Here is a 20935-nt window from a genome sequence, read left to right on the forward strand (position 1 = left end):
CTGTACTCTTATTGGTCTGCGGTTATGTGAGGTCACTCGGCACTCAATGGGATAACCATCACATGGGCTGGAAGGCGGCTATTCAATGCAGGGTTATGCTTAAAGAGCAGCAGAGAAAAAAGCTAGCACTAGAAATAGTGCCTGGAAGCAGAGAAATAACAATTAAGTTGTGCAATTCGAGAGGATCAGCAAAGCAAACATCAGTACAAAGTATTGTTGCCCAAGAAGAAAAGCAAAGATAGTTTTGTGATTTAAAAGTAGAGGAGCGCAAAATCAGGATCATAAACACAGTAATTAAACCTAGTAATACCCTGCCTAGGTGATCACAATGGGTCAGGCAGCGTAACAAAGACTGGCACTGTTTGTGCTCAAAGAGTCTATATTGACTTTGGAGATTGTTGTGAGTAACAGGTTTGACATCGTGATAGAATCTGAAGAGATATAGATTTTGACATCGAGCAACGTTGCCAAAGTTTCCGTTACTGCATGCTTACTTAAACACGAAGTTCATTTCCGTTTTATTAAAAACGGATAGTCTTTCCGTTTGCCTGAAAACGGATACTATCTTTATTTAATCAGAAACGAATCACTACGGAGTAAGGATGAGGTTGACGTTGTCCCGCCAATGACTAAGCAACAGGGGGCCCATCCCGGCCCTTTACGCGAGAAAACGCGTCTCAGACGCGACCGCAGCCCATCCACTCGGCTGCATTTTCGAGTTGCCCCGGTAAACTACCCAGCGAAAGCGATCCTTACAGCCCTGAGCAAATCGCAAATTGCCCGCTTCCAACAGCACTCCAGTACCCAGAGATGCCCCATTCCGTGTCGCCGGAAGCAAACCCAACATCCAACGATATCGCAGTCCGCGACGAAGCAATGGCCGACTCTCCAGTTCAACCCACCGCCAGCCAGGCGACTGACGGCGACGTCGCGATGGCCGAAGTCGATGCGCCTGCGCCCGCCACCGAGGAGAAGAAGGATGTCAAGTTGGAGGACCTGTTCATAGACGGAGACTCGGACGACGAGTTTCCGAGCTCAAAACCACAAGACTCGCCAGAGTCGAGTTCTCCAGGGATCGCGACGCCCCCTTCGCCAACGTGGGTTCGCCGGCATCGATTCGAGGGCCGCATGCTAACGCGGGGTACAGAGACATTGCGGATCTGAAGGCTTCAGACCCCGAGGTGATGCGCAGTTTCTACCAACGCCTGTTTCCTTGGAGGTATCTCTTCCAATGGCTGAACCACAGCCCGACGCCGACAAACGACTTTGGCCACAGAGAGTTCGCCTTCACGCTGCAGAACGACGCATACCTACGATACCAATCCTTTGCTACACACGACCTGTGAGCTTCTAAACCCACCTCTGCCAACCGGAGACATAGAACTGATCCTCTTCCAGCCTGCGGAAAGACGTCCTCCGCCTGATGCCCTCCCGTTTCGAAATCGGCCCCGTCTACAGCACCAACCCGCGCGACCGCAAAACCCTCCGCAACGCCAGCGCTTTCAAGCCCCTCGCGAAGGAACTGTGTTTTGATATCGATCTGACGGACTACGACGAGATCAGAACGTGCTGCGACAAGGCCAACATATGCATCAAGTGCTGGCAGTTCATCACCATGGCGATCAAGGTCGTCGACGTTGCGCTGCGGGACGACTTCGGCTTCAAGCACATCATGTGGGTCTACTCCGGTCGCAGAGGTGCCCACGCGTGGGTGTGCGACAAGAAGGCGCGGACAATGGGCGACCAGATGCGTCGGTCGATCGCGGGGTACTTGGAGGTCATAAAGGGCGGCGCGCAGAGCGGTAAGAAGGTGAACTTGTGGCGGCCGCTGCACCCTCATCTTTCGTAAGTCACTTCCGGTCACGGTCCGAGGGTTTTTGAAGTTGCTGACGGCCGCGCGCAGACGGAGTCTGGAGACTCTCAAATCCCACTTCCAAGAAGACGTCCTTGAGGCGCAAGACCCCTGGGCCTCCAACGAGCGCGCCGAGCGCCTCCTCCAGCTCCTCCCGGACAAGAACCTCAACGAGTCGCTCCGCAAGAAGTGGGACGCCGCGCCGGGGCGGTCGTCCGTCTCCAAGTGGGCCGACATCGACACCGTGGCCAAGAGCGGCGCGAGCAAAAACCTCGACGCCAAGGCCCTGCTCGAGGCCAAGCAGGACATCGTGCTCGAGTACACGTACCCGCGACTCGATATCGAGGTCAGCAAGAAGCTCAACCACTTGCTCAAGTCGCCATTCGTCGTCCACCCCGGCACCGGTCGCGTGTGCGTGCCGATCAACACCAAGAGCCTTGAAGACTTTGACCCGCTGGGTGTGCCGACGGTGCAGAGCCTGCTTGCCGAGATTGACGCGTGGAAGGGCGAGGAGGACGCCGAGGGCGGGTCACAGCAGAAGAGCGTGCAGGATTGGGAGAAGACGAGCCTGAAGCCGTACGTGGAGCAGTTCCGGTCCTTTGTCATTGGGTTGATGAAGGATGAGAGGGACGGCAAGGTCAAGAGGGAGAGGGAGGAGGATACCATGGAGTTTTGAGAACAAAAAAACACACAAATCGACACGACTTGCATGAAGGGTTTATTTGGTTACTGGGTCGGTGTTTTCCTGCCATTACTTCTATTTTTTCGTCTTTTTTTTTTTTTCCCTCTGGGAACAGCAACGGCGAGGAGGGGGTATTTCTATTACTTTTAATCGCCTGCCACGCCGGGCTATGAACCACTCACGTTCCCCTTTGCGCTTTCTTGAGCCCCAGCTGATGGTTCGGGTGCTGCCGCGTTTTCCGTGATGGTCTGCTTCTCATCCACGTCTTCGTCGTCCTCCTCGTCAAACCTGCTATCCTCGATCTTGCCATCCGCGCCTTCTGCAGCGGGGGTTCCGTTGGCACTGCCGGCGTCGCCCCGCTCCTTGAGCTTGGCCTCCTTCCGCTTAGGGATGACGCTCAGGAACGCCTCCGCCCAGCTGCCCGTCTCGAGCCACTTGAGCATAATCTCGACAACATGATTCGTCGCGAGCACTCTCCGGCTCGACAGGTTCATGTACTCGCCGATAGGTAGCTTCGCCGTCCGGATGCCCATCTCCCTCGCGCGGCGGTGGCACAGCCCCTTTTCGCGGTTACGGTCGACGAGGCCACCGATGACGTAGCTCGTGTTGGGCTCGAGGCGGTCGAGGGTGTTGACCGAGTCGGAGGAGAGGTAGACGATATTCTTGAGCTCTTCGGCGGGTTCGGGTTCGGGGTCCGGGGTGGGTGCCGAGCTGACGGTGTCCATGAAGACGGCGGGCTTCTTGGCCGCCCCGTCCTCCGCGGTGGGCTTCAGCAGGTCAATGACCTGCCCACCGCGGGGCCCCTTCATCAGCTCGTCCGCGGCCTTGGACGCCTCGACAAAGTCCCCTTCGACAAGCGTCACGCCCTTCCAGTGCACGTGCTGGCTCCCCAGCGTCGTCTCGAAGCGTTCCTTCAGCTGGCCGCCGTACGAGCTTACGTACAGGTGCGCGCGGTACCTCGCGGCGCGGTTGTCCGAGTAAGAGCGGGTGATCTGGCTCGCGAGGGAGACGAGCTCCTTCTCGAGCATGTACTTCTCAAAGTCGCAGTCGAGGATCAGGGTGACGGGCACCTGGACCGAGGGCTGCTTGGGCGTCTTGCGCTTCGGGGGGATGGTGACGGAGGCCGGGTCGACGCCCTTGGCCTCGGCCTCGGCAAGTACGGCAGCGATCTGCTCGCGCCGGGCGACCTGGCGGTCGTGGCGCTTCTCCTTGCGCTTGCGCTTGCGGTCCTCGCGACCGTCCTCCCACGCTGCCTTGCGCTTCATCTTGCGGAGCTGGTTCTTGGAGATTTTCGGCTCCCCCTCTGCGTCGGCGGAGCCGGGTCCGGCAGCGGAGGATTCGACATCGGCTTCTTCGCCTTCTTTTTCCTCGGAGGCTTCGGGGGCGTCATTTTGAGTAAAACCACTGATGCTTGTTCCTGTTGGTGTTGTCGTCGTCGTCTTCGTCGTAGGATTCGGTGCTGCTGCTGCTACTGATGCTGCGCCGTCGCCATTGTTGGTCGTGGAAGGGACGGCAACTTCTTCTGACCCTGCGTCAGGCATTTCGAGGTCCCTGGCTGGCTGGTTGACGGGTTCCGGCGCGGAGGTTTTCATTCTTGGGGCCGTGGTGCTGAATATGCGTGCAAAGTTTGGGGAGGGAAGTGGGGGACTTTTGCGAAATTTCGGCGAGCTGCGATGGTTACCCAGCTGTGGTTGCGTAGCGGGCGAGCTGCGGAAGCGCGCTAAGCCTATTGAGGCACAATGCGGGGCAGTTATGCGTGTAAGTGCAGCCAAAGCACCGCGATGGAGAACTCGCGCTCTGAATGGCAGTGGTCTGACCAGTATGAACACCATAGGCAGTTCAGAAAGCTGCGGGTTTGCAGCCGAGGTGCGACCAAAATATGCAGTGGAAACTGTCTCAAGTTGGAATCGGGGGAAGAAATGAAGAGGGCTCTCAACTATGCTTGCAAATGCTGGCGAACTTCAATGAAGGAGAGTTTGAGTCGTATGGAAGAGGACCGCGAAGTTTGGGATGAGAATGTTGGCAAAATAATTAATCAATGCTCGTCCTGACCTGGAAAAAGCTCAGACTGTATGTGCAAGTACCCAGCCACCTAAGATACGATAAGATTTCAGAGGAACTTCATCGCTGGGTATTGGCAAAACCCGCCGGGCGGTCAAGACTCAGGTTCCTAAATCTGGATTAGCGCCATCGCGTCGCGTCTCCCCATTAATTGAATGACCATTGCCAGTCAGACGCGCCTCGGCAAAGCACTTTAACCACCGTGCAAACTACACACTCCAGAAGCACAACGCGGCAGTGTGCGCCTTTTCCTTGCCATTTACACTCACGCAAGTTAGCCTATCCATTCTGCTTCTTGTGTTGTCTTTCTTCTGTTATTTCACATCCCACACTCACCATGTCTTCAAGGCCTGAATTGAAGGTTCGTTCCCCAAGTAATAGTTAGGTTGCTTGCTAAATACATGGCTAAAACGTCACTAGGTCGACGATGAACACGGCTTCATCCGCTTCTTCAAGTCCCTCCCGGCCGTCCATGAAGACACAGTTCGCATATTCGATCGAGGCGATTGGTACACATCACACGGCGAAGATGCCAACTTCATAGCCCGCACAGTACGCCCTGCATTTCACCATTGCGCCGCCCAGCTGCTGATTGACTGTTATCCAGGTATACAAGACGACATCTGTCGTGAGGACACTCGGCCGAGATGACAAGACGGGTCTCCCATCCGTGACCATGACTGTTACGGTCTTCCGACAATTTCTTCGAGAAGCACTCTTCAAGCTAGGCAAGAGGATAGAGATATGGGAGAGTACTGGCGGCCGCATGAACTGGCAAGTTGCGAAGCAGGCGTCTCCGGGCAATCTGCAGGACGTGGAGGAGGATCTGGGCGGCCAGATCGAGGCCGCGCCCATGATCCTCGCTGTCAAGATCTCCACCAAGGCCACCGAGGCCAGGAGCGTCGGCGTCTGTTTCGCCGACGCCAGCGTCCGCGAGTTGGGCGTCAGCGAATTCCTCGACAACGATCTGTTCTCTAATTTCGAGGCCCTGCTCATCCAGCTAGGCGTCAGGGAGTGCCTCGTCCAGATGGACAAGGCTGACAAGAACAAAGATCCGGACCTGGCAAAGCTCAAGCAGATCATCACCAACTGCGGTGTTGCCGTCTCGGAACGGTCAACCAGCGAGTTCGGAACCAAGGACATCGAGCAGGACCTTGCACGTCTTCTTAAGGATGAGCGGGCAACGACTCTCCTACCTCAGACCGATCTCAAGCTGGCCATGGGCTCGGCCGCGGCGCTTATCAAGTACCTCGGCGTGCTCCACGACCCGTCCAACTTCGGGCAGTACCAACTGTACCAGCATGACCTCTCCCAGTTTATGAAGCTGGACGCGGCGGCACTGAAGGCGCTCAACTTGATGCCTGGCGCCCGGGACGGCGCCAAATCTATGAGCTTGTACGGACTGCTCAACCACTGCAAGACCCCTGCCGGGAGCCGTTTGCTGTCACAGTGGCTCAAACAGCCGCTTATGAATAAGGAGGAGATTGAGAAGCGCCAGCAGCTCGTCGAGGCCTTTGTCAACGACACCGAGTTGAGACAGACGATGCAGGAGGAGCACCTTCGTTCAGTGCCGGATCTCTACCGTCTCGCCAAGCGATTCCAAAGGGGCAAAGCCAATCTTGAGGATGTTGTTCGTGCTTACCAGGTCGTCATTCGACTGCCTGGCTTCCTGGGAACTCTGGAGGGTGTCATGGACGAAGCATACAGGGACCCCCTTGATGTAGCTTATACGACCCCTCTCCGCGGGCTTTCTGATAGTCTCGCAAAGCTTTCGGAGATGGTCGAGACCACTGTCGACCTGGACGCCCTGGACAACCATGAATACATCATCAAGCCCGAGTTTGACGACAGCCTGAGAATTATCAGGAAGAAGCTCGACAAGCTTAAGAGAGACATTGATCAAGAGTTCTCAGATGCGGCGCGCGATTTGAGACAGGAAGTTGGCAAGAAGATATTTCTTGAGAACCACAAGGTCCACGGCTACTGCATGAGACTCACCAGGCAGGAAGCCGGCGCCATCCGCAACAAATCGGGCTACCAAGAATGCTCGACACAAAAGAATGGAGTCTACTTCACGACCAAGACGATGCAAAGTCTCCGGCGTGAGTTCGATCAGCTCTCGCAGAACTACAACAGGACACAGAGCAGCCTGGTCAGCGAAGTTGTTGGTGTAGCTGCGTCTTACAGCCCCGTCCTCGAGAGACTCGCTGGCGTCCTGGCCCATCTGGATGTCATCATCTCCCTGGCCCACTGCTCCGTTCACGCGCCCTCCGAGTACGTTCGCCCCAAGATCCACAAGCGCGGCGAGGGCCAGACGATCCTAAAGGAGGCCCGCCACCCATGTTTGGAGATGCAAGACGACGTCCAGTTCATTACAAACGACGTCGCCCTGACCCGGGATAAGTCTTCCTTCCTCATCATCACCGGCCCCAACATGGGCGGAAAGTCGACCTACATCCGCCAGATCGGCGTCATAGCCCTCATGGCACAGATCGGCTGCTTCGTCCCCTGCACGGAGGCAGAATTAACCATATTCGACTCTATTCTCGCCCGCGTTGGTGCCAGCGACTCCCAGCTCAAGGGTGTGTCGACCTTCATGGCCGAGATGCTCGAGACGGCCAACATTCTCAAGTCGGCGACGGCCGAGTCGCTGATCATCATTGACGAGCTGGGTCGTGGCACCTCGACTTACGATGGCTTCGGTCTCGCGTGGGCCATTTCGGAACATATCGTCAAGGAGATTGGCTGCTTCGCCATGTTCGCGACGCACTTCCACGAGCTGACAGCTCTGGCGGACGAACACCCGCAGGTTCATAACCTGCACGTAACGGCCCACATTGGCGGCGACGGAGGCGGCAAGAACAGCAAGCGCGAAGTGACGCTGCTGTACAAGGTCGACGATGGCGTCTGCGACCAGAGCTTTGGTATCCATGTGGCGGAGCTGGTTCGGTTCCCGGACAAGGTGGTGCGGATGGCGAAGCGCAAGGCCGACGAGCTCGAGGACTTCACGTCCAAGCACGAGGACCTGGGGCTCAAGTACAGCAAGACGGACATGGAGGAGGGCAGCGCCATGCTCAAGGAGGTACTGCTCCGATGGAAGGGAGAGGTCGCCGGGGGCAAGATGAGCAAAGAGGAGATGGTCTCCAAGCTCAAGGGCTTGGTCATGGCGAACGAGAAATTGCTGGCGAACCCTTTCTTTCAGTCTGTCAAAACTTTGTAAGGGCGCGTTTGCTGGGTTCGCAATGGCGTTGTTTCGATTCGCGCATGGAGTTTTGGGCTTTGGGATTTCGGGATTGTGGGTGTACAATAAGGGTCAAATGAGAGGCTTCCGTATTGAGGCAGTCTCTGTTTCAGGAAGGCTAAACTACGTGAGAAACTATGCAGAGGAAAAGCAATTGACATAAACTAAGACTACACCAAGCTTCTATGGCATAGTGACAGTGAAATAAACCTGGCCATGAAATGTCAGCATACGTCATAATGCGACCATGCATATTGTAAGGAAGTTGAGCGAACAAATCAGACAATTGATAGAACGGTGTAATTTCGAATCATTAACATTCATAAACAGCCTCTGAAGCTGATTATCATCATTGGAAGGGACGGGGGTCAACTGATAAAGGGAGGCTCGAGACATACCCTGGCCGACGAGGCTAACCTCGTACAGGAAACAGCAAAAGTTACTGCGGGAACAGGTCGCCATGGAGAAGAATCTTGATGACGGGCGCAGCAAAGAGGGTTTCTGTGACTTTTGGGTTAGCCATCTCCTCGGAGTCGGGCAAGATAGCAAGAATTGAGCGGTGAGTTTGCAAGTGATCAGGTATTGATAGAACGGTGAAGTTTCGAATCATGTTTCGGTGAAAATCATAAACAGTCTCTGAAGCTGAGTCTCATCATAGAATGGGGAGGTGCGTGGTGTGAGGTTGGGCCAAGGACTTACCAAATGCTTTGCAGCCATGAACAGGGAAACGGAACAGAAGGGTGTTCTAACCAACGCGGCACCTCCCGCCGAGGGTCGGATATTCGTTTTTTACACTGATCAGATAATCGTCAGCAACCGTACATCCTCAATGTCCAGATAATAAACGATTGTGTTTGAAAACATATCAGAAAAATGATAGAACGGTGATGGGTCGAATCATAAACATAATTCATAAACAGCCTCTGAAGCTAGTGATTCATCATGTCGAAGGAGGAGGAGGATCGGAGGAGGTAAAGCGTACCATTTCATCAAAACGAAAGTGGGATATCATCGCGTGTTTTAGTTATTCATGTGCGAGGCCGAGTCTGCCAACCAAGCCCGACGAAGGGTCCTTGGGCCCGAGCTTCTGTTTTTCTTTTCTTCATTTTTGCTTTCCGTGACGCCTTTCCTTCCCTTGGAGCCGGCACCATCTTCCCCTACAGGCCAATGTCAGTCAACCTGGTTAGAACAAAGAATTCGCAAAACGAAAATGGACCATAGGGTGTAGTCAGACAAATGATAGAACGGTGAAGGTCTAATCATGGAATCATAAACAGCCTCTGAAGCTAGTGTATCATCATACAGGAGGATGGGAGGAATAGGAACAGATATGAATGACTTACTCCGACAAGTCAGCCTTTGATTACGTCTTGGCAAGAATGTGCCCCCTTGGTCTGAGACAGATATTAGTACACATCTGGCATAGTAGAACAAACAGTCGAGGCAGTGAAAAGGATATCAGATAAAAAGATAGAACGGTGTAAAGTTGAATCATGCGTGTCATAAACAGCCTCTGAAGCTAGTATATCATCATGGAAAACAAGGGGGAATAAGTACGCAACAAAACTTACTCATATCGAAAATGGCTACATTAGCTGGAACCGATCCCTGATTTACTGATGACCCTGACTCCGAGGTTAGTATGCAATTGAAGCTACGAGACGCAAGAAGAACGGAGTTTGTTAAAAGTAAAGTCAGACAAAAGATAGAACGGTGTAATGTTGAATCATATAGATCATAAACAGCCTCTGAAGCTATTGTATCATCATTTGGAGACGGCGAAAGCCTGATTGCATGCTAAGAACGTACCTTTTTTGTAACGCAGTCGGTGGGTGCGTCGATAGAGACAAGCACACATCACGCGGAAGCTAGGAGAGCAAGGGAAAAATAGTACAATTCTCCATTTCCTCTAGCCGATGAGACTCCTCTCCTTTGCCCACGTGTTCCGCAGGCTGTGTGTATGTACAAGCAACGGGAAATAAAGAGCATGCCTCGCTAGGCTGGGTGACGGGCGAGATGGGGTGGTAGTAGTAGTGGTGCTTTTTGGTCTTTTCGGTTGGGAAGGGGTTCTCCATTTACTCAACAGTCGCCTTGACGGGGTTGATCTCAACTCCGTACTTCTCCTTGAGCCGCTCGCGTCTCCGCTCCTCGTAGCCCGGCGGCCGGATGCCTGTAAGAGTGTCAGCCACGCATGGAATGATGGCCCCCAGTCACACCATAAAGGGCGGTACATACCACGGCCCTCGCCAAGCTCTGCAATTGTCTCCTCAATCGGGCGTCTCTTGGCCGCGCGCTGGGCAATCTTGTTGTCAAACTCAGCCTCGTCCAGTCTGCCTTCTGACCATCCTCTCAGACGTCCGCCGGTGAGCTGAAAAACTCCCTGCCACGCGCCGAAGGCGGCACCCAGGCCCAGCACGACGGGCATTTTCCTGGCTGTTCAAGTCGCAACCCGTAAGCATCCTGCCTCAAAAATTCTCAATGTCCAGGAGGGGGTGTTCGTACTCGTCATTCCGAGGATGGAACCGGCAGCAAAGCCGGCAGTCGCGGTGTTCCACGCATCGTCCTTTTGTCTCAGGTTGGCCATTGCCGATTGTGTGAAGCCGTAAGCGCCACCACCGATCGCTGTAGAAGTTCGTCAGTAAGAGAGTGTCCCGAGTCGGACTTGGCGACAGGGTTGGGGCGGCGTACCCATGACGGCGATGATGCTGCCGCTGCGGGTGAACACGGACATGGCGCCGACATTCTGCTTCTGGAGGGCATTGTGGACAGCGGCCATGAAGAAACCGGCACCACCAAGGGCCATGGAGGCCGTGATGCTAGCCTTAATGGCGTCCTTGGGGTGGTAGGTGTCGTCGTCGCCGGCCATGGTTGCGGGGTTGGTTCGGGGAGTCGCGAGCCAGACACTCAATTGGAAAAGAAGTTGATGAGGGATCTAGCGGAAGTTTGAGGTCAGGTTGAAGCTCCACGAATGGGTGCTCCACCCCCCATTCTATCACGTGATTTCATTCGGTGTGGAGCCAATCGGATGGCATTTAAAGGTCAACTGTTCGACGTTAGGATGTCGATAGTCGACGCCGACGCATAAAGGAGGCGAAGAAAGCAAGGTAGTCTGAGCCTAATAAATGATGATCTATATTCTTTGCATAAAATAATGTGTGTAAGTGAATCGACTACACAGCTCCATCTGTCTTCTCATCCAGCGTCTCTTTTGTCTTCACCTAGAAAAGAGAATTGGACGTTACCATTGGCTGTAGTTCATGACTAAGCCCTGAGCTCGTAGGTATCGACCTAGGCATAATAGGAAGGATCTGGTCACGTTCCAGATCACCTGACGCGTCTATGTCCGCGCAAACAGACGTCGTGGAAGCCACATCCCTGTGTTCCATGTGATTCTAGCTAACGGGCCCTTACGCCGCAACTTGCCGCGCAGCTTATTTGCCCCATTCCGATAAAGCAACTCGATACGGCGGAGGCGCAGGTATGTGCCCAACTGCTCACTAGGTAGCTACCTTACTGAGCGCTACAAGGCCACCCAGCTGCGTCAGCCTGTCAACGTTTCTACCCCCGCCACACGACACGACACCCTGCCCACCATCGAGCCCGCATAGTTCCTGCTCGTCATTACCTACCTAGTCTCCCGATGCATTGAAGCTGGCGTCATTGTTTCCGGTTCCTCTCCTTCGGGATAGCTGTCTGAATATTTCTTCTTCCTTTAGGGTCTCTGTTCAGTCTCCTTGCTTCAGTCTGTGTCAAGATACCCCCAGCTTCCCATCTTGCATTCCCCTCGTCGATGTTATTACCGCTGCTTTTTCCGGCCTGCATCTACATCCACGATTTATACAGACTCCGTTTGATCTCGGTCCGGCCGCCATATCCCTAAACCTTTACAGCTCCGAGAAAAGACGACATCTGACTGGGTGGTCATTATACTCTTGCATATTCTCTTTTATGGTCTTAAGCTAATTCGTCCCTCTCAGTGTTCCGCAGTTGGTGAACTGTCCTTCGCGAACCCGATCGAGCCACCTCCAATACAGGGAACTGTCCAGCCCCTATATTGATGCTGACCCGGGTTTCCTCGCCTGCGGACGTCGTTTAAGCTCGAATAATCCCCCCTCTCTCGACAAATATTTGCTATTCCCGCGGCGCATACGGAGCCCTTAAAAGACACACGTTGAACCGTAACTGCTCGCCACAGCACTTACATCGTGGTCCCGACCTGACGCATGTCATTCTTGGCCAAAGTGTACAAGGCTTTGCGAGGTGATCTGAGTAGGTGATCTTGTTCCAGCGATGTTCTCTTGGGCATACTGCTCACCCAACTGTCAAGAAACCTCACCCAGCGAGACACGAAGCCAACCACTACACTGAGCCAGTTATATCACCATGGCCATCTCGGATCAATACTCCATTATGTCACCAAGTGACTCACCAACTGCCGAACATTGGGAGGGGAGGCCCGCGCTCGTCAAGGAAAACATGCTTGGAAAGACTGGTACGTCAAGTAGCCATATCCTATGCCCTGTGGGCATCGTGAAGGTGGCGGATGTTTCATCTCTTTGACGTATAAGATGTCGCGGCTGATGAATATTGGTTGTTGAGCAGGTCGTCTTGCACCTAGATGGGTACAGGACTTACTGAATTCCGATCTTGATTCCGGCTCGTTCATCAGGATCGAGTGGGACCGCGAGGCGCGCTGCAGCAACACCGGCGTTCCCCATCGCCTTGTCCTTGTGGGCAACCAGAGCACGGCAGAAAGCCGCAACCCTGGCGTCCTGTCCTGCGTTTGCTGCAACTGCGACTTTCACTTCATCATCAGAACATCATGGGACCCAGACCACCTAGTTTGTCTCTGTCGTCCTCAGAATCTTCACTTTCCCCCAAAGGACACGGACTTTTACATCCATCATTTGGTCAATGTCAAAGTCGCGACCCGACCCGCCAAACCTGTGTCAGATTATCACCCTATGATCAGAGAGGCCTTGCTTGCGGTCGAACATTTTTCTTGCTCAGCACCCCGCTGCACATTCCAAGTGTCTGTTGAGATCTCGCGGCCTCGACTTAAGCGCGAGTGGGTGCGTCTACTCCTTGATAAGCAACGCATTCTTGACAACCTGGCCCGAGCCAGAAAGATCTCGCCGGAACGTTTTGCAGATGCCCGGGACGATTGGTCTACCAGCGCCCCGTCCACTCTGAATACGTACCTTAGAGACTTGCTGGATAAGCCCAGTCCGCGCAACATCTCCCGGCGAAACAAGCGTTTCCAGGTTGTGTTTGGCGATGAATGCTATGACATATTCAGAGCGATTCAGTTTACGGAAGAGAATCTCGATAAGGACGGTGTCTTTGAGCCGTACTTTATCCCTCCTGTTCTTGAGCCTGGCACCCCTGGTATACCGACAAAACTCAACACGTTGCGCGCGTTCATCGAGGACCTTCAGGCTGAGGCGGAGAGTCTCATCATCCGAAGTGGGAAGCCTGGCGAGACCCGGCCGTATGTCGGCAACAGGCTGTTTAAAGAGCTGCAGTGCTTTGAGTATCCGCAGAATACGGTTTCTCAATCAGCAACTAACGCGCATCGAGTCCTTGGTGTTCTTCCTGATTTCGACAAGGCTTTGATTTTCTTTGCCTACAACCGGCAGTCAGCCCTTTGCGAAAAGCGTCGTCAGACCTACGTCGAAGCACTTCGCGATATCGCATTGCTGACTGCGGACGAGGATTTTCAGACCCGTGCGATCCAAGAGCTTACCATCGTGGAGGGGATGGACCTCTCAGGCACCCACAGCGCTGGAGACGAGCTGGAAAGCCAAGCTTACTCCTTCTTTAGTCTTAAGTACACTGCTAGCGATGACAACGTCATCTCAGCTTACAACACCAAGCTTGAGCACTCTCCTGCGCAGGCGGATTTTGCAAAAGAGATGCTTCAGATCATCGGGCGCCACAGGAGTAGTGACAGAATCCTCACGCACGCGAATGGTCCTATGGACGTCTCCTCAGCTTATCGCATTCTCGAAGCGGATCCCCAGTGGCCTGATAGCACCATCGTGATGATGTGTAGCGTCAAGGTATGTTTCAACTTGGGCATCACAGATATGGCGTCTCGCTGACCTTGCCTCCCTACATTATAGCTCAACAAGGACCCACGGAGCAAAGCCATCGCGGAAGTCGCTATCAAAGCCATGGAAGCTATTGCTTCCGACAGGAACAGCGACGAAATACGACAGGCTGTGAAAGCCCTTGAACAGGAATCTGGCCCGTCTCAACAGGAGAAAGCCGAGTCATTACCCTCAACTACCACGACCAACCTCCCGGTCGGACTGGAAAATATCGGCAACACCTGTTACTTGAATAGCATTCTCCAATACTTGAACACCGTCGTTCCCATCAAGGATTTGCTTGCTCACTATCCTATGCATGAGCTTGGCCTGGACGACTCGGATATCCAACGTCGACTCATTGGTGGAAACAAGCTCAAGATTGACCGCGCTGAAGCAGTCGTTGCTCGTGTTTGTAAGTTTTCGACTATCATCCATCGCTACTTCAATACTGATTCTTTTAGTTGTTGAAGAACTGGGACGACTCTTGAACAACCTTGGCAGCTCGCAAGCGCCCGCTATTCGCCCCTCCCAGCGTCTTGCCAATGCCGTCCTGCTGCCGACGTCGAATCTTACTGAAGGTCCCATCCCGCAACAAAAGGCCAAGGATACTGCGGAGCCAAAGACACTGGAGGTCATGGGTGCCCAGTTCCCTGCTCCCCCGCCTTTGCCTGCAAGGCCTCCCCCAGGACCTCCTAAGCAGCAACCAGGACAGACAGAAGATGTTGATATGGTCAATGTCACTGTTGACCCGGTCTCAGAAACCGCTAGCAGCGTAAGCTCACAGACCCTGGTCAATATGTCGGATGTTGACGGTGAAAAGAGAGATTACGTGACCGAGGACAAGACCGACATCAGGATCGTCTCCCATCCGGTCGAAGCATCAGCGCCGGAACCGGCCATTAACAGCGATATGAATATGACTGGAGTTGAGACTCCATCGCTGAACGTCGAACAACGGGTGCTCAAGGCCTTGGAGACGCAGACAAGGACTTCCGGCACGGAGCAACAAGACGTTGAGGAGGTGATGGGCAGCATCATCAACCGCCTACAGGCGGCCATCAAACCCACGAAAACAGATGCCACGGACGGAATCCAGTGGGAGCCAATCATGGAGACGTTCTACGTCGAGTTGACGAACCATACAAAATTTCCTAACCAGGACAAGTACAAACTGGACTCCACGTTGGAGCGTGCGATCACGGCATACCCCGCCGAAACCGGTCCAACCAATATTCATGATGGCCTGAGTCGCAACTTTGACCTCCAAAGAGTTGTTGCTGGCAAGGAGGATATCATGCGCTTTACATCGATCAAGAGGCTCCCCCCTATTCTCCATGTCCTCATTCAGAGGACCCAAAACAATGGCAACAAGAACATGAATCCTGTCGAGGTCTTTGAGACGTTATATCTTGATAGATATATGGATACTCCAGACGATCCACAATTTTTCAAGCTGAGGCAGAAAGGGTGGGCTCTTCAACAGCGTTTGGAACAGCTCAACAGCATACCTACAATCACGGCTGAAGATGCAGAGGTTATCGACAGTTTCGTCAATGATTTCGTCCATGTCAATAAGGCAGATATTCCGGAGCCTGAGTCACTTCTTGGGGGCCTGCCGACTTCTTCTCTCGACTTTGCTGGGGAGGACTCATCATTCCCAACTTACAATCTGTCTGACACATCTTTCAACAAGAGTGATCCCCCCAGCACGACGGGTTTCACTGCCGACGGACGCCAGCAGATCAACAACATGCGCGTTGAAGAAGTGAAGGCCTACAAAGCAGAGCTTGAAGAGCTCTTCTCTCAGCACAAGAAGCATGCATATCGCCTGCATGCAGTGATTTGCCATAGCGGTCAACTCAGGGCGGGTCATTACTGGGTGTGGATTCACGACTTCGAAGCCGGTGTATGGCGCAAGTACAATGATAGGACCGTGACGGAGACACCCAATACCGAAGAAGTTCTGAAAACACTCAATAGCAACGGCGACCCGTATTACCTTTGTTACGTTCAGGACGGAAGGGAACGCGAGCTGGTCAAGGTCCCCAAGCGCAGTCTGCCGGACCCACCAATTTCAGGCCAAGGGAGTAACGCCAACAAAGACGTGTCTAAGGACGCAGACGGAGATATCGACCTGATTGATATGGGAAACCTAACCGCAGATACGCAAGCAACCTCGAAGACGTCGCCGACGACAGGCGAACTTTCAATCAACACCGTGGAACGCGACCAAACATAGAAGAATGGTGACACGACGGATGACTCGCCCAAGAGCCGCTCTTTGAAAAGGCGGGGAGCAGGTAAGCGATAATCTAGTTGTTTTGTATTCGCATGGGGCTGACACTCACTAGTTCTCAAGAAGCCTCCACCTCTACGACGTTCTTCACGGAAGCAAACATCGGTTCGATTCATGATTGACTGATGAATCCAGTCTTGGTTGACTCTTGGGGAGACCTCCAATTCGGCCTTCGAGCTTAACTTGCCCTCCTCATCCGGGTCCACAACATCACCCTAGTACAAATATTGTGGCAAACATTGTATACATTACGGAAATGACGAGATTGGACCCCAACACGGCTGGCGTTGTCTTTTCATTCCGAAGCATCAGCGAGGCAGTATCGGGGTCGCTTGGTGTTAGCGTGAATATTTACGCCGCATGATACAACCCTCCAAATACCCAGTTCATGAAGCAAATAGATACGAATTGACCGTTGCTTTTTGCGCATTCGATCCCTTCCCTTTTGTTTTCAGTGGCCAGTCTTCCACAAATCCAATTCTCGCCTGATCCTGATTTACCTGTTTGGGCTATTCTTTTGTGCTGGCCAGAATGATGGGTTTGGGTCATAGTTCTGAACATGGGCGGGTGGTCGATGTGGAGATGTAGACCAGACCACATCGCCGGCAACGGCCCCGCCCCTTTGGCTCAGTGGTAGAGCGTCGCACTCGTAGTCTCGTCATGCGAAGGTCCACGGTTCAATCCCGTGAGGGGGCATTTCACTTTTTCTCCTGCGCCTGATGGACCGGAGCAATAATATCTATTCCTGGGGAGGCGTCGAAGTCATTCATTTTTTGGGTTGAACTATCTTTCGTATGCGGTTGGGTCCTTGCGGAAGAGTCAAATATGACGAAGGTAGGTGGTTAGTGACTTGACGTCCGTCGCCGGGTGTAAAAACAAGCAGATGAAAAAGATCACCTGGGACGGACGGTTCTCGGTTCGTATGCAAAGAGGCGGGTCTCTCAGGAGTCCGAGAGGCCGTTGTGTAAGGCTTGTTCGCTACGCTGCCTCTCCGGCATGGATAGTGAGACATCGAGCCGTGTATGTGTGGACGATGCCCGGGGCCGTGTCGCTTATACAGACAGAAATATTCGCCTGTCGGCGCTGGAGCTACATGGCGTGATGAAGACTGGCGGTCAGCCGGTTGATGTTTTTGTACTCATACAACGCAGACGCATAGCAGTCGGCATCGCGGCTTCACATTCTGGAGGTCGTTTCAGAACTGAGAAGAGGTATCACGCTGACGCCCCCACCCCCGCACGCGTCACCTTACGAAACTAAGGTGCTCGAGGGTGTATCAATGTGAAAACACGTATCATGTCACATTATAAGATGGCATGGTTGTGTGTGTGTGGGGGGGGGGTTCTCCCAGGCTGTCGGAGGTGCTGGTAAAAGCAAGGCTGTCAAGCCAACCCGGTGGCTGGCCGGGACCAAGCAACCAAGGCGACCCGCTGGCTGAGAGCTTGCTAGGCTGGGATCTCATGCAAGAGCCGCCTCAACAGATGACCCGCTTCCTATGCCGGGCTTTGTTTCTCTGCGGTCCACGGGATGGAGAGATATGCATGCCACCCTCCCCTCGACAGGTGTGTGTGACTTGATATATCCCTCACAGCCCGCGAGATCCGATGCAGGAGTAGATGAGATATAGGTACATTTATCATATTCCTCCGAGATCCAAGTGAGCTGATCGAGCATGCGAGTATGCGAGCATGGCTATTGAGGGAATCGGTAGAATCGCGCGACGAAACGAAGCAAGGCTAGCTAGCGGTCAACCCCCCCCCCTGGGTTGTTGCCCAGATCCGTTCATGGGGAAGCTTTGGTTCCTAGTGACGAGGTTCAAGGTGTTTTCTGATGTTGCGGGAAGTGCGGCGGCGGCCCCAGTTGATAGGTTTGGGGACGGGAGGAGGGGAAAGATAGACTGGGATGCGGACCGGCGTTTATATAGCATGATGAGGCGTCGCCAGGAAACCTGCAGGGCACGGCACGATAGGTATTATACCATGGTCAATCTCATCTCAAGACGCGAAATCATGATGGTCATTCGAGACCGAATGTTTCAATCTAATTCGGGGAGTATCCCGATTTTGTGGTACATGGTCCGGAGATGATGCCCCTTATCACCTCGTGCAACACTCAGATGCAGGAGGGCGTCCACGCCCACATGATCGGACGGCACAGAATGTCCGGGTTTCCACAACCCACAAGCTGCTAGGTTTTTTTTTTCGCCCTCTTCTCTTAGTAGTCTCTCGTCACGTCGCCTTGTCCGTCATCCTCGTCCTCGATGGGGATGGGCGTAGGAGGCTGTGGGGTCTGGGGCTTGTGGTTCGGAGAAGAGGCCATGATATCTCTATCTCCCTGTGTTGCTTTGCACGGGTGTGACTTTGTTCAACCAGCGGGTGTCAGCCATCAATATTTTTCTCCATGGGCCAAGGCAGTGGTGCCAAGCGGATGTTGGGCTTGATACCTGATTGTCAGTAGTCGCAAATCAAAATGAGTGGTCGGGGGGCAGCTGGTGAGGGAGAGGTTTCTGCCATGCGTCGTTCGTCTCGAGAAAAGAAGGAGGGAGTGAAGGCGTTTAAGTGAGGGGGTGGTCAAAGTTTATATACTTCTTGAACCTGCCCTTTGAACCTCAGAAGCGGTTGATCGGTGGGGAGGAGGGGGGACTCGTGACGTCAGGCCACCATGCTACGGGAGTGGTGTCGACCTGCCTTTGGGTGTGAGATGATGGGATGTGACTGGGGCACCGCGTGGTTAGCTCGGACGAAAGCCGTGATGGTGAGCGAATTCTGATGACAGGAGGTCCGAGTGCGAACCCAAAGCCCCGGGCGCATGTTGCTTGATGGTTTGAGAGCGTGAGAGAGAGTTTTTGTTAGCGCGGAGTCCAGATAACGTATGTATTGTCGTCGGATGGCCTACCTACAAGAGCCCCTCCCCCGCCCGTGCGCGTGGCGAAGGGGACTTTCAGGGTCGTGGTCTCGCACGGGAAGGCTTTTGATGTTGTCACTTTGAGATCAGACCAGATGGAAGGAGAGGGTTTCTCAGTAGTGGATTAGTTCTGACGGCCAGCATTCTCGGTCGGAAGAATGCGGCAGTACTGATACGCGATAGGTGGTGGTGAGGAGGTGTGGCCACAGACGACACCGTCCAACAACGGACGCTCTTCTGTCACCAATGTACTAGGTACTAGCTCTAGCAAAGAGTCATGACATGCTTGGCTGCTGATCTTCTTCATGAGTCCTCCCGCAACCCCTCCTCCCAACCCCTGAAATTGCCGTTGGCGAATTGCATAGGGCCCCCCGCGTGTTGGCAGCCGAGGCCCCGGCGACCCCGCAATGGACGCTAGGCCTATCCCGATCTGCTCGGGGAGGGGGGCAGGTGGGGGGGAAGCTGCCTTTTCCCCCCATTATCAGATCATGCAACTGTGAAACCTCGGCGCGCAAACGTCCTTCTCGCGATAATGATTTCTTACGGGCTGACAACGTTTCTTGGTTAGCGAACCGGTAAAGTTGCTATACCCTGGCGACTGTCCGGTTGCATAGGTCAATCGTGACCCCCCCTCCCCAAAGTTTCACGAGGATCCAACAGTGAGTGAGTGTATGACTGTCTCTACACTGAGACCACCAGCACCCTGCCACCATGGAACCGGTCCCGGCCTCTGAGCTCGAGCTCCCCCGCGCGCTCCTTGTCTCGTTGGGGGTGGGGGCCCAAGCTCCCAAGTTGCGGCAGCACGGCAGAAAATAAAAATGGTGGGGTGATGTCTGCATGAATGGCACATGCCAGAGTAAAGCAAACCTGGGCCCAGGCGGTGCCACTATCCGCGCCCATGCTACTATGTAAGGTAGCAAGGTATGCAAGTAGGCATGCTCGCGTACGATCCACGCTCGCCCATGAATCAGCTGCTTTCGGCGTTGGGCGAGGAGACGGCCGGGTTCCGCGCCGTTGCTTGTGGCCAGCTTTTTTCTGCATGGACTTCGACTGCGACTACGAGCCAGGAACACGCGTACATACGCTGGTGCTCAGCGGACCAAACCATGCGTACATGCCATGGTTTAGTTTGGTTCGACGTTACGCCGAGAAGTGCTTAGCTAGTCATTTCCCGTTACCCTGGCCATTTTCTGAATCTTTTTGTATAGCCAGCATCGTGAGCCCACGCACTTGGCGACGACGTATTGGGGCTGCCGAGAGGGAAGTCCGACGTGTTGATCCGGATTGGGCTTTTTCGGTCATCCCGAGAACGGAAGGCAGAGGGTGGCTAGACTAGAGCAGGTGACTGTGTGCTTGCTTGCTTGCTTTCAACACCTTCCTTCACGGTGGCCTTGCAGCGAGAATGGCGCCTTCCTCTGCTAGAAGTAGAAGGCACGACGAAGGTCACGGCTCTTCTACGTCTATCTTCTATTATTTACCCACCTATAGGTATGTAGACCTTGGCATAAGAGATAGAGGTACCGGTCGATAAGACATATCAAGACTTTAATTAAAGCCCTTAGGTACCTAGAGACCTAGGTATCTCCCCGCCAACTCATCCAAGCAGAGTGATGGCACAGCCGTCGGGGTGTGTGTGTAAGTAAGGTGACGGAGTCGCACTTGGAAAATCAGACCACCTCTCTCCCCCCTCCGCACACAACAAACACGACCAATCAGCTTCCCATGACCTGCAGAGAATACCCGCAAATTCCTCAGCTCATCTGCTTTGCAGCTGCGTCCTCATTCATATTTTCCTCTTGACTGA

The 20935-nt window shown here is 53.8% G+C and overlaps 6 protein-coding genes and 1 non-coding gene across 7 annotated transcripts; 4 read left to right on the plus strand and 3 right to left on the minus strand.

Moving 5' to 3' along the window:
• Positions 1-810: 810 nt before the first annotated feature.
• Positions 811-2528, plus strand: GLRG_11379 (eukaryotic and archaeal DNA primase small subunit; the record flags this gene model as incomplete). Its single annotated transcript, XM_008102063.1, has 4 exons — positions 811-1097; positions 1148-1342; positions 1399-1845; positions 1904-2528. 4 exons carry the CDS (start codon positions 811-813, stop codon positions 2526-2528), a joined length of 1554 nt encoding a protein of 517 aa, XP_008100254.1.
• Positions 2529-2701: 173 nt separating this feature from the next.
• On the minus strand, positions 2702-4126 carry GLRG_11380 (uncharacterized protein; the record flags this gene model as incomplete). The annotated part of the gene is made up of 1 exon (XM_008102064.1): positions 2702-4126. One exon carries the CDS (start codon positions 4124-4126, stop codon positions 2702-2704), a length of 1425 nt encoding a protein of 474 aa, XP_008100255.1.
• An 806-nt stretch (positions 4127-4932) lies between these two features.
• GLRG_11381 (MutS domain V) lies at positions 4933-7815 on the plus strand (the record flags this gene model as incomplete). Its single annotated transcript, XM_008102065.1, has 3 exons — positions 4933-4956; positions 5016-5147; positions 5203-7815. 3 exons carry the CDS (start codon positions 4933-4935, stop codon positions 7813-7815), a joined length of 2769 nt encoding a protein of 922 aa, XP_008100256.1.
• Positions 7816-8856: 1041 nt separating this feature from the next.
• On the minus strand, positions 8857-9411 carry GLRG_11382 (uncharacterized protein; the record flags this gene model as incomplete). Its single annotated transcript, XM_008102066.1, has 3 exons — positions 8857-8993; positions 9180-9230; positions 9408-9411. The coding sequence occupies 3 exons, from the start codon at positions 9409-9411 to the stop codon at positions 8857-8859; spliced, it is 192 nt and encodes a 63-aa protein (XP_008100257.1).
• A 500-nt stretch (positions 9412-9911) lies between these two features.
• GLRG_11383 (Tim17/Tim22/Tim23 family protein) lies at positions 9912-10702 on the minus strand (the record flags this gene model as incomplete). Its single annotated transcript, XM_008102067.1, has 4 exons — positions 9912-10006; positions 10072-10269; positions 10339-10458; positions 10525-10702. 4 exons carry the CDS (start codon positions 10700-10702, stop codon positions 9912-9914), a joined length of 591 nt encoding a protein of 196 aa, XP_008100258.1.
• A 1517-nt stretch (positions 10703-12219) lies between these two features.
• On the plus strand, positions 12220-16170 carry GLRG_11384 (ubiquitin carboxyl-terminal hydrolase; the record flags this gene model as incomplete). Its single annotated transcript, XM_008102068.1, has 4 exons — positions 12220-12328; positions 12439-13898; positions 13962-14343; positions 14393-16170. 4 exons carry the CDS (start codon positions 12220-12222, stop codon positions 16168-16170), a joined length of 3729 nt encoding a protein of 1242 aa, XP_008100259.1.
• Positions 16171-16843: 673 nt separating this feature from the next.
• On the plus strand, positions 16844-16923 carry GLRG_13285. The gene has a single exon. It is a non-coding gene; the product is annotated as a tRNA-Thr (tRNA).
• The last annotated feature ends 4012 nt before the right edge of the window (positions 16924-20935 follow it).

The sequence above is a fragment of the Colletotrichum graminicola genome (assembly GCF_000149035.1).
Source record: "Colletotrichum graminicola M1.001 genomic scaffold supercont1.85, whole genome shotgun sequence".
NCBI lineage: Eukaryota > Fungi > Ascomycota > Sordariomycetes > Glomerellales > Glomerellaceae > Colletotrichum > Colletotrichum graminicola.